Below are 15221 nucleotides of genomic sequence, written 5' to 3'. Positions count from 1 at the left end.
CTGCTTGAATCCAAATAACTTCACCAACATGAATAAGTTTCTTAACTAACTTGACTCGTACGAACACGAACCTGATATCAAGCTAGTGACTTGAACCAAGTGACCAAAACCAGGTGACTTGAATTCCAGTAGCTTGACTAATCTGGACAAGCCTTAAAAGTCGAGCTAGAAGCAGACTGGCGAAATGGAAGGCACGTGACCCTCCGCGAGAGTGCGAAGATCGCAGCGCGGTGTAATCGATAATTATATTAATTGAGCTCTACATTATCACCAGGGCAATCGGCAAGCTAATCTTTTGATGCATTATCAAGGTTACGTCACTGCTCCTTGCTTACGTACTTCCTCCTTTGTTGATCTCTTCTACTCATTCCACAGCTCCTCTGCTCACCACTCTCCCTCACTTCGATTGTTCTTGCTTTTTTCGGTAATGTATCCACACGACTAATTAGCCCAATTACTGCCGATCCACTTCGTTCTGACCAAATGCTTACTTCGTTAGATCTAATATACAGGGTGTCTTAGAGAAACGAGACGTTTTGGGAAGGAAATATTTTCAAGAGAATATTTGAGGTTTTCTGAATTTCTCGTTTCTCGAAGATCTTTTGTACAATATGAATTCTTAGTCGCCGAAGACTAATTGTAAGATTAGATTCCTAAATTTACGTAAAATGATATGAGTTTTATCGTAGTCGCGTACTGTATATCAAAAGTTAGTTGTGAATTATTGAGCGATTGATTATCGGGTTATTATATCGAGATAAAATATTCATTCTTTTTATTGATTCTCACTGTTTCTCGGAATTGTTCTTTCCTTCTATTGTCGACTGTCGTTGTCGAAAAGGAATTGAGAAACGAGTGCATGCTCGACGCTATCGCTTAAACAAATAATCGGCTCGAGTTCAAACGAGATATGAATTGCCTACCCTATATGCGATAAATATTCCTGACCGGTCGCGAGCGATGAACATATAACAAGAATTGACTATAGCATGTGTAACTGTAACAATTTTATAGCGAACTGCATAGATACAAATTTGATGTAGCAAATGTTTTGAAATTAAAAATGTTACAAAGTTACAAGTATCGGTAAATAAGTTACATTCAGTTTTAAAATAGATATTTTATATATCTATCAATCAATTATACGAAAAAATACAACTAATAAAATTAATAAATGAATAATGTGAAAATAGTTGAGTATAAAATTTATTATAAAACAAAAAATAATTGTAATATTTCATTATATTTCGTTACAATATAAATGTATTTATTTATATAAATAAAACATAAATAAATATAACAACTGCTAGATACAAAAACATTCAATGTATGATGCTTTTGAAAGTTTCATGTACAAAATCTAAATAATCTTAATAGAGTATATATTTATATCAATGCTAGCATACAATGCTTACAGCTTTTCTTATACAATTGAAATATGTAAGTAGTTGTAAAGGAAATAATTCCTTGCAATATATGTACGTATTTGAAAAGGAGATATATATTTGCAATACATTTTATATTAATTAATTAATTTTGAGAAGCTAATTTATTATATGTATTAGGAATATGTGGTCAATCTTTAAAATCATATGCCACTCACCTTAATGGTGGAAAAATGCCATATAAATATAAGTTTAAGATTGCTTTCCTCTCAACATATAAATACTTTCTTCTTATAATGGAACACTGAAAAAATCTCTATCAGATATAGAGTGATAAATACTTAGAAATAATAAAAATTAAATAATGGTAATGCATAAGATCAGATGGAATAACTTGCTATTGAAATCATCCCCTGATCTAAATTTTGTACAATTTTATTCATACAGACATTTCTCACTTACTTTACTTGCACTGTTGTTCAGCACTTTTATTGCTTTATATGACAACATTTAAGGTTCTATAAAAATTTGTCAATATCTTTAATTATTTTTAAAACATTAATTTGAGAAATGTTCGTATCAATGTTGTGAATAGAAATGCTTTAACATAATATCATTATATTGATACTGTAGTAAACACAAAATGTTTGTATAACTGAATATTATTGAGAAGAACCTTTCATTATATGTCTCAGTCCACACATTCAGAGTTGTCTCTAATGTTATCAAGTTATATCCAACTACTTATAATCTTCTTCCATCCGTAATGAATAGAACACACTATTACAGATTGATCACCTATTTCTGAAATAAGCAATATGACAAAAATCAAAGAGGTAAATTTAAAAAAAGTCTTTACATAAATGCATTTATGATATAAAACTTCTATAAACTTCTAAATGTCTCTAAATTTTGTAATGAATCAAGTAAAACAGTCAGTTAACAATAAATATTAGGTGTTAAATTAATTTTTTTATCTTATTCTATCTTACAACCAACACAAAATAAGTGTTGATATGAACTTACGTGTTCAAGTCTATAAATTGATTTTATTGCATGTATATTGCATTATTTGATACTTATAAACCTGGAATGACGAAATAATGATATAATCAAAAAAAGTAAAAAATTGTGTACATGTAAATTTTGTACGCCCGCCTTTCATAGAAAAGAAATAATTAATTCATTTGTACAAATTAAGTAATAAAAAAAAAAAAATACTTTAAAATTGTCGCTTTGGTTACAATACAAATTTATCGTAATTTACATTACAGCATTTAACTATTTAAATAGAACCTTGTATTTTAGAATCATAATATATATCTAATAATGATTGCAAATCAAAGCCATTTCATTAAAAAAAAAAAAAAACAATCATTAGAGTTAGAATGAAAAGTAATTAATTGCTTAATTAGATTGATAAAATTTAAAGAGTCACTAAATCAATCAATTTATTATTGAATTCAAATTTGTATGGAATTTCACTAATGAGATTAATTAATTCATTAATATTAATAAATTACCTATGATTTAAATTTTACAAACTATTCTCGTAATTTTAATTTGATTAAAGTTTAGATACTGGAAGTAAGTCGTTACACATTTGTAAAGTGCATACATAGATTTCATCATGATATGGAGGCATCAAACATTTACATACATTATTATACCATACATTATACATTCACATAATAACAAAGAAAAGAAAAATCATGTACCAAATTAAACAAAGTAAATGCTACCGCTTTTTTTTCATGCCTTTACGATACCCTTTACCGAACCAGCCAGGATTTTTAGCAGACACTATCGGTGAATCTGTATGAATTACTAACGTTTTCGTATCTTCAGATCCTATTAACGTAGAAGTATCAGTTTCTTTTTGATAGTACAAACATGTAAGTGAACCTTCATTCTCCATACAAAAGGTACAAGCTGGCTCAGGTTTTGGCATGTTTATGTTCATATCTGGTATTTGTATGAATGGATAATAAAACAACGGTGTTAACTGAGGACACATATACATTGGTGGAAATGGTAGACCCATAGATAAAAATGGTAATGCAGCAAAAAATGGTGCTGGATAAGCAGACACTGTTTGAGTTATTTTTTTGGGTGAGATACAATCTTCTTTGGTTTGGGGTGCAATACCTTCACAAAGTCTTTGATCACTGATTTCACTTAACTCCTTCTTAACAATAGTTGGTGGCTCTTCCAAGCAAGGCTGACTTGTTGTATGTTGTTCATTACTTGTAAGTCGTACAGCATGGAAAAAAATAGGATCCTTGGCACGATTGTACTGTGGTACTTCCAACCCAAGGTGAGACATAACTCTTTTCATGACTTCATCGCATTTTCCATTTATTTTCAAAACTGCATTCTCATCTTTCGGAGTCCACTGTAAATTTACAATGTACAGAGATGGACGTTTATGAATTGGTCTGTCCATCTGCCACAACCATGGGTATTTCTTCAAAACTTTTAAACTAGAACCTAAACATAAAATAACATCAGCTTGTTTTGCTGCCCTTGTCGCACCATTCCAGTTAATTGGCCATGGAAGATTGCCTCTTTCACCAAAATGAACAATCGAATCTTGCAAGACAGCATTACATGTATGACATAATCTACCAGTTCCATGAGAATATCTAGCTGTCTTTTCAGTAACATCAAACAATCTCCAGTATTCTCTAAATGGTTTACATGTTCTACAAACTTCCACATACATATTCCCATGAACTTCAGACAAGAGTGTACGAGGAATACCACTACGTAAATGAAGTCCATCACAATTCTGAGAAACTACATGTTTCAAAATTCGTGCTTTGTAGAGAGCATAAAGGGCCATATGAGTTAGTGTTGGCTCTGCTAGACTCAAGTCATGATTTCTGTAAGCATATGAAAAGTTAATTTAAATTTATAGACAATGTTAATATCCCACAAAGTAGATAGAATCATAGTTTCTTATTACCCAATATCTTTTCCCTGTTGTAAACGAGTCCAAACACCATTTGTTCCTCTGTAATCTGGAATGGAAGCAGCTGTACTAATGCCAGCACCAGTATAAACAGCCAATGATGTTGCTCTACTAATTGCTGCAGCCAATCGTATACACTTCTCTTCCAAAATTTCTGGTGCATCTTCTACTTCTTCCAATCTCGCTTTCACTCTGTGCCTTTTTTCTTGTCTAGTACATTAATCATTCAATTTTATATCATCAAATTATTTGATAAAAAATTTTCTATTAAAATTTATATTTGCAATTTTTAATAATTACTAAAATTCACGTAACTTTTCATTTACAACATACATGTTACAATATAACAATGAAATAAATTACCCACAAATCAATGATTTTCAAAATGGCTATACCTTAAATTAACCTCTTTCACTACGTCACTACAAGAAATGAGTATTTCTGTTTCCTCCGCAGTCCGATTTATTTCGGATTTTTGCAAAATTGCAGCTACCTAAAGAGAACAAGGAATAGAGCATTGCTTATACAGGAGTTGTTTACAATACATTCAATTTCAGAACACCGGAAAATTCTTAAAAATTTTCGTTGAAGATTGCAACCGAATAATTGTAATTAGTTAACGCATAAATTATCTACGTACTCTTTTCAAAGTTGCTACACGTTCGTCTTTAATTTTTAAACCTTTGAGAGCAGCAGAACGCCTTCTTGATAGGAACTTCTCGTTAGCAGTCTCCTCCATCTTTAATCAAGACGAGTACTCACGTCAGTATCGTACTGATTGTCAGTGAACATTGTTAAACGATAATAAATGTTAAATTTATTCAAATAAACATTTTCATTGTAACACCATTTTATTCTACTATTACATATTTGTATAAACTATAAGTAGTTATTCAAAATATGGTATAAATTATAAAAATATATAAATATTTTAGAAAATATATATAAATATACATTTCTAAATTATTTATGATATTGAAATTTGCGCATTTTTTAAGCTTCTATTCTTTAAAAGAAATGTCACTAATTTTCTGTTCTTAAAATCTTTATATTTATTGTACTATTTACAAAGTATGGTATGCTTCGTTTGTTTTGTAAATTCATATTTCGCGCTTGTAATATCTACACCTGCGCGATAGTGCAAGAAAATATCCATACTGCTATATAACAGTAGAAAAGAAATGATATTAATTACGAAATGTGTTCTTTAATGTTTAGAATACAATTAGTTTAGATAAAATATACAAGTTTGTATATAATTCGCTTTTTAGCTATACTTTAGTTGTGTCTTCATCTGTGCTGTAATGAAACGCCAAAAAATACCTGGGCACTTAGGAATGTAAAAATTGATGAGAAATGAGATTTGATAAGAAACGTACATTATATAATACAAATTTCGTTATCAAATTTTCAGCAGTGTTTTATACTTTAATCTATAGGAAAATTTTTGTCAAATAGAATTCATGTAAAAATGTATGGAGAAAATGAATGACCCCTCCATTCTTATAGCTTCCAATCGCGGCTCCCAGCTCCCAGTTTTTAATATTCATATACGGGGTGTTCATTTGAAAACTTTGCAACAAAGTACCTCGAAAACAGCATATTTTCATGATAAATGTTAAATACAAAAGTTTCATGGTTTCAAGGGAGGAAATACAACTATCTTATCTATTGTTTACTTTGTTGAGTGTTTTTAAGATTATTTGAAGATCAACATTTTTTTCAAATAGAAACCTCTATTTTTTCATTCACAGATTCTTATTCTACGGGGAAAAAAGAAGAAACTTTTGTATGGGACATTTTTTTATTAGACTTCATCTTAAAAGCATAAGTATTTAATAAAATACAAATTCTTTCAGTTTCTTCGCTTCTTTAATATCATTCCCTCCATTTCCAAAGTGAAATAGCATTACGCATTGTATCATTCATTGTTTGGTGAGAATCGACAACTCTGCATAAAAAAGTTATTAGATTAAATTAGATTCTTCATTTAGATTTTACATGCTAGCTAAAAACAGTTCAGTGTAGATTTAATAATGGAAATCAGAATGAAAGGAATGTTAGTGCAAATGAGCTGAAAATTAGTCATGCCAGGTTTAGATGAAAGTATTTCACGGTGTATTAGTCCATTTACGCACAGCCTAATGTCCGATGGAATTGCCCCTGAGCAAGTGAAAAAATTTTTATTCACCTCTCGGAAAACGCAGGATAACGTGCAGTGTAACGAAAGTTTAGAAATATACATACCGGAGGTAACCAAATTTTTTACAATAATATTGACATAGAAAATAGTGATTTAACATACTTTCTCGTTTGCTACTGGTATTACGAGTTTTTGGTTATGTTCTATTTCTTTAAAATGATTTGTATATATATAAATTATATAATATTTTCTTGAGATAAGTGTTCAGATCTTGTAACTAAAGGATTTTTTAATAATGTTATTATATTTAAATATTTCGTTTTTACTTATTTTTCATAATACTTGTTTGTTGTAGTTACTTCAGGCTAGTTATAGTTCTTATACGTGGCCTTCTGCACCTGTATTAGCTTGGTTTCTTTGGGAACACAAAGAAGAACTTAATGGGAAAAGAGTTTTAGAACTTGGATCGGGTACAGCCCTTCCTGGAATTTTGGCTAGTAAATGTGGCGCTATCGTTACTTTAAGTGATTCTGCTAATCTACCTAAAAGTTTACAACATATAAGAAGGAGTTGTGAACTAAATGGTATTTTGTCGCAAGTCAAAATTGTTGGTATAACATGGGGATTATTTTTGTCTAGTTTGTTTTCCATTGGACCATTAGATTTAATTCTTGGATCCGACTGTTTCTATGAACCAGCAGTATTTGAGGATATAGTTGTTACAGTAGCCTTCTTATTGGAAAAAAATCCAAACGCAAAATTTCTGTGCACTTATCAGGAACGCAGTGCAGATTGGTCTATAGAACATCTGCTAAATAAATGGAACCTTACATGTACACATATATCATTGAATGGACTTAGTACAGATTCTGATATAAATATACACAATTTAATGCAAGATCATACTATCCATTTGTTAAGTATACAGCGTGCTACTTAAAAAGCTCTTGCCATAGCAATGAAAAATTTAGTCTATGTACGTAACATACCATGGACCGTTTCTTGCGCTGAGCTTGAAAAATACTTTTCAGTATTTGGTAATCTCAGAAAAGCAACCATAATATTTGATGAAAATGGTATCAGCACAGGCACTGGAGTTGTACAGTTTTCTGATGAATTAACAGTAAATAATGTACTTAACAAAAATCATGTTCTAGAAAACTGTAAAGTGTTTCTTGTACAACAGTCAAATAGTAAAAACGACGAAAATACAGAAAATAAAGAAATTCTGCACAATGACTCTTGAAGAAAGATTCAATAAGGCTGCTACTTATTTGCAAACCTTAGCATCAAAATTAAATTCCAATGAACTCTTAAAGTTCTATGCTTTGTACAAGCAAGCTACAGTTGGACCTTGTAATATACCAAAGCCTAATTGGTATCAAATGCAATCAAGGCAAAAGTGGGAAGCATGGAATAATCTCAATAATATGAGCCATGATGATGCTATGGATAATTACATACAAGAATTAAGCAAAATAAATCCTTCTTGGGAAGAAGATGTAAAATCTGAATCTTGTGGATGGGTTGCTATAAGTCGCTTAATAAATACAGAAGAAGAAGTACACGATGTGGATAAAACTTTCTTGGACTGGGTAAAAGAAGGCCATGAACAAAAAGTGCAAGAATTGTTAGATAAAGAACCAAAACTTGTAAGCGTAATGGATACTGAAGGTCTGTTGCCCATACATTGGGCTGCAGATCGAGGTCATATAAGCATCATAGAATATTTAATAAAAACAGGAGCTAATGTAAATTCACAAGATGGAGATGGACAAACGCCATTGCATTATGCAGCATCATGTGGACATCTAGATGTTGTAATATATTTGCTTTCTATTGGAGCTCAACTTATAGAGGATAATGATGGTGCAACACCCAAAGACATTGCAGCTGAAAATATAATAGCATATTTACAGGATGTGAAATGACAATAGTGACGTTTGTTCACAAATATAAATATATTGAATAAATTCAACAGAAATGACGTTATTTCAAAACGGAACTCCATTGTTTTACATTTTTTTTATTTACATACAAATAGATTTTCTGAAAGTTTTCATTGCACTCACAACTACTCTTATAAGCTCTCTTTAGATATATGCACAACTTGTTCTTGTTACAAACAACTTAAATTGTTTACACATCCACATGAAACTTATTACAATATGCTTTTTAACATATTTAAACATAAGTGAAATAATGTATTTTGTTTACAAGTAATTATAAATTGACAGATGTAGAAAGTAAAGATTTGTAACTTTTCTCATTAAAATAATTTACAAGGTGTTCAAAAAAAAAGCATCTGAAATTTTAGGAACTTTCAGTACTCACTAAAAGGAGTAAAAATATCTGACTGACATAGATTCTAGAATCAATCCTTTTGAAAACGCATACAAAAGTTATTTTTACAGATGTTTGATATGCTTCCTTTCATTTCAGCATAAACTATTGTATATCTTTAAATATCTCTACAAAACTTTATTGTTATCTGATTAGATAATATACATAATTTATGAAAATTGTGAGTTAGTAGCATAATGAAGGGAATTCTATTTGATCACCCTGGAACTCAGAGTACCCTTTTTATTATACTACTGAAATTTTTGCATTGTTATCTCCATTTCAATTCATTTAAATTTTCTATAAGGGCATAAATATTCATAGTCTACCGATGATTATCTTTCTACTGTTCAATTTTCGAGAAAAAGAGTCCTCAGGCCGACGTGTAGCTGGATGAGAATTAAACACATGTTAGATTCTATACTTACAATTAACGAATTAGCACATCAGCAGTGTAGCAAATCGGATCTCTCTTTCTATCCTTCAAGGCGAGTGAGTCTTTCTCAGTGACTCGATAAAGCAAATTCCTCCATCTGCAGATCACTCCCATGTCGAAGTTGATTTCTTTGTTTGATGAATGTATAGAGCTTGTTAACTTCATACATGCATTCTCACAGAAAGGGGTGGAAAGGGTATATTAAATCAGAAGTTAAACGACAAATTATTTTCTTATTTTTCTAATATCTTTTCATTATTATTATTATAACAGGTATAAAAGTTTATAATTTGCAAAAAGATCAAAATTAAATATAGAAATTAGATACAACTTCTCGAGTTAATGTTAAGATACAATTCTAAAAAAATATCAATTTTTAATCTTGACACCGTATGTCCTTCTTCATTCTTACTATTTTCAATAGTTTCTCTTTTCAGGAACATACGGAATATACATACTTCAAAATCTTTAAAAGCGAATTTATATTTCAAATATACTATCGATTTGAATGCTCTTATTAACTCTTTTAATATACATTAAAATGAAAGAAATTTACAAAACTTACATTATTTAGTTAGGGGTTCTTTGCAGTCATTTCCATAATGCCGTATCATTTTATAAGAAATAGAGTCTTGATTTTTTAAAATATTAGTTATTTTTTTTAAAAAGTACATTTACGAATATGATAATCTCCTTTTTTTTTACAGCTGCTGTTAAAGATTAGTACTCTCTTGTTCCGATTTAGGTCGTACTGTAGGCGGTGGTGGTGGCGGTGGTTGCGGTCTTGGAGGTCTTTGATGAAATCTCGGAGAAACTGGTACAGGTTGTTGCGGCGATTTAAGGACTAATACTGTTTCAGTTTGTGTTTGGACGTCGATTATGTTTCCTTCTGATCTCGTCCTCACGTGAGCTTTCGTTTGTTCCGGTGTACTCAAATTTGCTGGCTTTTCTGATCGCTCGCCGTATAAAGACATAGACGAAGGACGGCTACCTACACTGGGGCTCCTCTGTAAGTTCGAAGCCGTGTTGCCATTGTTGTCGTCCAAGACCACATTGCCATTTCCACGCACTTGTATTATACTGACCTGTTGTTTGTCCACTGAGTATACATGAGCCCTTTCCAAAGTTAAAGGCTATAGGTTGTTAAAAAAAGGTCGACATTAATAATTTTAGAAATCACAGTACGTTTCGAAATTTCGAAGACAGATGATAATTAACACGTTCATTTTGCACTTTATTCATAGCTTACGTTATTGTATTTCAAAATGTAAAATCCAGGCATTGATATTTGTGGAGTCCACTGGCAGTAACTACATTTATTTTAAAAAATTATCCCACACATGTAATACTAAAACGAAATGCTGTTTAACAAGCCTCGATACTCACCCCTGTTTCAGTGTCTAAGTTTTCATTACTGTGCCGTGGCTGTTGCCTGATGAGGCTCGAAGGTCGAATCAAACCAGCAGGTCGTTCTGGTATAGCTGGTTTGCTACTTCTATCGAATGTACTTGGAGGGGTAGAACTATTATTCTCAAGCCTTTTACGTAGTTCAACTGTTTCTTCTAACAAGTTAAAACAGTTAACAATTTGGTATTCTCTTAACGAGTAAAAATCGTTAATAATATTTACCTGTACTATGCATTATATTGGCTATATTCCTTGGCGCAGCTACTGGTTTTCGTCTTTCTAACGTAGAAGGATGTGGTTTGTCTGTATGTACTAATTTCAGTTTATGCGCAGAAAGTTCTAAATTCTCAGCTTCTATAACTGACTTATTGCACGGCGTATGCATCGTAGTATTTTTTTCAAGAATAATAGGTGTGTTAGACTTTTTCTCGTGTTTTTGAGTGTCTTGATTATTTTTCTCTGATTCTGCACTTATGTCAAGCGATTCGTTTTGCGTTTCAATGCTACTTTCTGAACAGTTGGAGGAATCTACAACTGCATTTGCTTCATTAATTTGTTTTTTGATTTCTATCTCTGTACTGCCATCTTGTTTTTCTATATTATTTTCATGTTTAGTTAACAATTCATTGTTTATTACTTCATTTTTGTGTGTTTTATGTGTCATACGATTGAGAGTCGCGGACGTTAAAGGTCTAGGTGGTTTATCAGGAGTAGGTGGTGGTTTATCGTCAGGTTTTCTATCATGCTTATCTGGCGTAGTACTGTTTGGTGGTGTAGGTGCTGGTTTGTTTTTTCTACGAGCTGCTGGCTTAGGACTACCTTGTGGAGGGCTTTCACCATGATCACTGAGACTGCTATTGGAAATACAACGACGTATACTTGTGGTTTGAACTTCTGAACCATTAGTAATATCGATATCCAAATCGCGATCAAAATCTATCTCACCAGGAAAAAACCAATTTGCATATGTGATCAACTGATCCACTATAAGACTAGAATTATTAGCTGTACTCATATTCATTCTGAAAAAATAACAAATATAATATAAGTAGTAAATTATCATATAAATCTTGTTCTTACAAATTATCATCAACGTTTAGAGTACATAAACAAATTACATTATTTTGCAATAATCATTTAGAAAACATGTTCTTACACCATTGTATTTACATCCTCTTGGGGACTCCATATTAAATTAGGCGCAATTACAATTGCAATATTTTGTGGCGACATCTTATTTATATCTTGATTTTTAGTGAGCACCGCCAAAAATTTAATTAGGAAGCGTAAATTTTCTAAATTTGCAGGTGGCAATTTATGTAATACTTCCCAAAGTGCTCTTAATCTTGCATCGTTATGGGTTATCTTTGCAGCTGCCATCCATTCAGAATACAATCTTTAAAATAACATAATAATTATATATAGTGCTATATTTTGTTGTAATAAGAAAAATGTGTTTACACTTACTTGTATGTTAAAAGAGGCTCGGGCAGCTCTCGTAAATATGATTTAAGCGCACCAGCTATTACATGTGGATCTTTATACTCCAATGCAGTTGGTAACGTAAGGCAACATGCATCCAGACTTAATTTAATTCGTCGTGATTTTGATGCAGCGCCTGCTATCCTAAATAGTCCTTCTTCTTCCATACCTAATCGTAATAATGCAGATACGCACAATTGGATAGGCAATGCAATTTTCCTATTGGTCACTCTTAGGTGTTCTTCAAGCGGATAACCATACACTGGTTTCATTTCATTATCATCTGCAATTAGGAAATAAAGTAAAAGACCTTGCTTACAGAATACTTTCATTGCTAAAGATAAAAATATATAATGTACTTACTAATATAACTTTCTAATCCAGGAATAAGATCCTCAAGGCAATGTAATGCACTTTCATGATAAGCTCTTTGAAGTTTTATGTACTGAATAATAGTATGTGCTAATTCAGTTTCTCGTGACATAAGTTGAAACATTTCTGCTGCTAATTGATCTCTACATTGTTCAACTTTAGCTTCTGCCTCTTCTAATTCTTCCCTTAAATTATCTACTTTTGCTGCACCTGCACCTGTCCCATGAGAATATTATTTAACACATTTAGACATAGCTTTCAAAGAAATAATTTGTCAGTAATATACTGAAAACTCTTATTACTTGCACTGTGTTTGCTTGCTTGGTGATATCTCGTCCTTACACTATCCATATCCAAAATTAAACGAGCTAAATTTCTCTTATGTTTTAATATATTTGGTACATCAGTTTCTAAAATATGTTGAAGGGGACTTGCTACATATTGTTCAACTTTTGCTTCATGTTCAATCATTTCATTTGCTAAACGCAATTGTGCATGTCCACATTCTCTAAGCGTATACCCCATAAGACCATCCTCAGGAACATTTTCTAACATTGTTTGACCTAATACATATTCTGGACATTTTTTCTGAAATAAATAATATTAGGTAAAACACATAAAGAAGATAAAAATTTACATTTACATGTAAACAATCAGATGTTTAAACGTTTATGTATTTATCACAAAGAATTTATCAAGCAAAAACTGCAGTAGTGAAGAACAAATGATCTGGGTACAAATTTATTTCAGCTCAAGGAGTTTTTTCCTGAACTAGTAAGCTTCTACATTTGCATCAATTGTTGTTCCAATTTATATTTGACCTCTTGTCATATTTTGGTTAACATAACTTGAATCACAGTTATCACAGCAGATCTTATCCATGTTTTGAATGTGTCAATATCAGGAATTGGAATTAGTGAGTCATCAAAAGGGCTTGTTCAGTCAAATACAATTTTTAGCCCAAGCCCATTTCTTTTTCGTTGGTGATTTTTTTCTTAATACATGTGTGTAATGAGTTAAAGACTTTATAATGACTTTAAAGTTTAAACACTTTATCTTGTATCTTTTATTTATTTTATTTATCTTATATTATTATCATCATCTAAATCCGATAGATGGACAAATGCTTATGCAATTAACTGTAATTAAACTGACACTACATATTTCACTACATAAAGTTTACATTTGAACTTTATAAAAGCTGTTAGTACATATAGACTTTATAAAGAATCGTAATTGCTATTAAATAAATTACCAATTTTTTTTCCTTGAAAGCAACATCTTGGGTTACTGTTTGACTTGGTGGATTACCAAGTCTTTTGCTTAATCCAATGAGAGCTAGTCTAATCTGTTCAACATGTTTATCAGCAGCTTGCAAATCATCTGTAAGCACTTCTGTTTTGCCAGCTCTAAAAAAATGATATATAATAAAATTTTACACTTCTATAAATATCAGTTGAATGAACTATGCAAAGTTATTTCATCTTAAGACTGTCTGATTCATGAGCTATTTTGATGTACCATATTTGCTTTTATTGGGGAAACTCCATTGAAATACTTAACCTTAAAATTGCAAACACCAGTATTAAATATTACATTTTACTGTCTCTGTATTCAATTTTAAGATCTCAAATTATTTATCTGATCCATTTCTGTATTTCATGCATTACTGACAAGAAATTCATTTGTTCATAATTGTTTAGAATTTTAAAAAAGATACAGAGAATGATCCAATAAAAAGCAAATAAAATTCACCATGATTTACATAGAATCTGAATTAAAATACAAAATAATTACCTCGAAAATGTTTGATCGGCGAGTTGTTTAACTCTGAAAAACTGTTTCTTCATGATTGATAAGCAATTATTGCTTATTATACGAACAAAGTTATATTTCAGTCTATTTTTGATACAAATACTTGTCACTTGTTTATTTTAACAGCGTCCATAGGTATTCATTTTTAGTATACTCATACAATGGTAAAAATATAAAGGTTTGACAGGAAAAGGGAATTCTTCATAATATTCCACTGATAATTGAACATGTTTATACAATGATCTCACACCCTCCCTGAACGAATGATATATTTCAATTCTATATATTTGTATTCAACATTAGTGAATGTTCACTTCCAAACATTAACTGAATATCCAACACTTTATTTCTCAGATTTGTAAACGTGTCAAAATGTTATAAATTTTAATCACGACATTGTAAATCGCTATTCGCCACTTATCATTTAACACGTACAAACAGCACAGGTTTCGATCACATTACGTACTTTGTCACAATTTTAATCTCTTTCACTTTATCAAGCTCTAAGCAGTTTTTATATTTTCATCGTGCCATCCATTAACAGACCACTCAATGAGTTTTTACAGATCACGGTCGGCCATTCTTGTTGCTCTCAAAGATTCTCCGTTTTAGAATATGTAATTACTCTTAAGGCGGGAAATTTAACTGTGGTGTACAATCGAAATAATTGCTGCACTGAACATCGTTCGAGCCAAATTGACTCGTATCGAAAAACTGTTATAATATTAAGAATGAATCTGGACTTCATTCATAATAAACGATTTATTATAAATGTAGAATACTGTATATATTTTATTAGATGATTTTAGCTGCATCGACACTATGCACATGTGCATACATAGAAGAGATATCCCCACCCTATTA

General features: G+C 31.2%; 4 protein-coding genes across 6 annotated transcripts; 2 read left to right on the top strand and 2 right to left on the bottom strand.

Annotated features, from left to right (window-relative positions):
* Window positions 1–2864: 2864 nt before the first annotated feature.
* Window positions 2865–5114, bottom strand: Sirt7 (sirtuin 7). The gene is made up of 4 exons (XM_076386547.1): window positions 5000–5114; window positions 4755–4852; window positions 4354–4569; window positions 2865–4270 (listed from the first exon to the last, which is right to left on the bottom strand). The coding sequence occupies exons 1-4, from the start codon at window positions 5096–5098 to the stop codon at window positions 3124–3126; spliced, it is 1560 nt and encodes a 519-aa protein (XP_076242662.1). The 5' UTR covers window positions 5099–5114; the 3' UTR covers window positions 2865–3123.
* Window positions 5115–6303: 1189 nt separating this feature from the next.
* LOC143184365 (histone-arginine methyltransferase METTL23) lies at window positions 6304–7588 on the top strand. Its single transcript, XM_076386548.1, has 2 exons — window positions 6304–6611; window positions 6858–7588. The coding sequence occupies exons 1-2, from the start codon at window positions 6447–6449 to the stop codon at window positions 7440–7442; spliced, it is 750 nt and encodes a 249-aa protein (XP_076242663.1). The 5' UTR covers window positions 6304–6446; the 3' UTR covers window positions 7443–7588.
* LOC143184366 (acyl-CoA-binding domain-containing protein 6) lies at window positions 7587–8507 on the top strand. Its single transcript, XM_076386549.1, has one exon. The coding sequence runs from the start codon at window positions 7738–7740 to the stop codon at window positions 8431–8433; it is 696 nt and encodes a 231-aa protein (XP_076242664.1). The 5' UTR covers window positions 7587–7737; the 3' UTR covers window positions 8434–8507.
* Window positions 8508–9229: 722 nt separating this feature from the next.
* Window positions 9230–14977, bottom strand: LOC143184363 (rho GTPase-activating protein 44). Of its 3 annotated transcripts, XM_076386543.1 has the most exons (10): window positions 14340–14953; window positions 13798–13951; window positions 12845–13130; window positions 12534–12758; window positions 12156–12453; window positions 11845–12084; window positions 10911–11710; window positions 10668–10843; window positions 10367–10414; window positions 9230–10288 (listed from the first exon to the last, which is right to left on the bottom strand). In XM_076386543.1, exons 1-10 carry the CDS (start codon window positions 14390–14392, stop codon window positions 9995–9997), a joined length of 2574 nt encoding a protein of 857 aa, XP_076242658.1. In that variant the 5' UTR covers window positions 14393–14953; the 3' UTR covers window positions 9230–9994. The 3 variants fall into 3 exon arrangements, with proteins under 3 accessions (XP_076242658.1, XP_076242657.1, XP_076242659.1); XM_076386542.1 differs by having other exon boundaries at window positions 9230–10414; window positions 14340–14950; XM_076386544.1 differs by lacking the exons at window positions 9230–10288; window positions 10367–10414 and adding an exon at window positions 10428–10591 and having other exon boundaries at window positions 14340–14977.
* Between the last annotated feature and the right edge of the window lie 244 nt (window positions 14978–15221).

Source organism: Calliopsis andreniformis, chromosome 10 (assembly GCF_051401765.1).
Source record: "Calliopsis andreniformis isolate RMS-2024a chromosome 10, iyCalAndr_principal, whole genome shotgun sequence".
Taxonomy (NCBI): domain Eukaryota; kingdom Metazoa; phylum Arthropoda; class Insecta; order Hymenoptera; family Andrenidae; genus Calliopsis; species Calliopsis andreniformis.
This window is presented reverse-complemented; position numbering and strand designations above follow the sequence as displayed.

What these genes read in the sequence shown, in the direction of transcription:
- LOC143184365 (XM_076386548.1), top strand. Translation starts at nt 6,447, where the DNA reads ATGCCAGGTTTAGATGAAAGTATTTCACGGTGTATTAGTCCATTTACG. An exon ending in TAGAAATATACATACCGGAG is followed by an intron (nt 6,612 to 6,857) that starts GTAACCAAATTT and finishes TGTTTGTTGTAG; the next exon opens with TTACTTCAGGCTAGTTATAG.
- Sirt7 (XM_076386547.1), bottom strand. Translation starts at nt 5,098, where the DNA reads ATGGAGGAGACTGCTAACGAGAAGTTCCTATCAAGAAGGCGTTCTGCT. An exon ending in GTGTAGCAACTTTGAAAAGA is followed by an intron (nt 4,853 to 4,999) that starts GTACGTAGATAA and finishes TGTTCTCTTTAG; the next exon opens with GTAGCTGCAATTTTGCAAAA. An exon ending in CAACAGGGAAAAGATATTGG is followed by an intron (nt 4,271 to 4,353) that starts GTAATAAGAAAC and finishes ATATGCTTACAG; the next exon opens with AAATCATGACTTGAGTCTAG.
- LOC143184363 (XM_076386542.1), bottom strand. Translation starts at nt 14,392, where the DNA reads ATGAAGAAACAGTTTTTCAGAGTTAAACAACTCGCCGATCAAACATTT. An exon ending in TGGATTAGAAAGTTATATTA is followed by an intron (nt 12,454 to 12,533) that starts GTAAGTACATTA and finishes TCCTAATTGCAG; the next exon opens with ATGATAATGAAATGAAACCA. An exon ending in ACTTAGACACTGAAACAGGG is followed by an intron (nt 10,415 to 10,667) that starts GTGAGTATCGAG and finishes AACAACCTATAG; the next exon opens with CCTTTAACTTTGGAAAGGGC.
- LOC143184366 (XM_076386549.1), top strand. Translation starts at nt 7,738, where the DNA reads ATGACTCTTGAAGAAAGATTCAATAAGGCTGCTACTTATTTGCAAACC.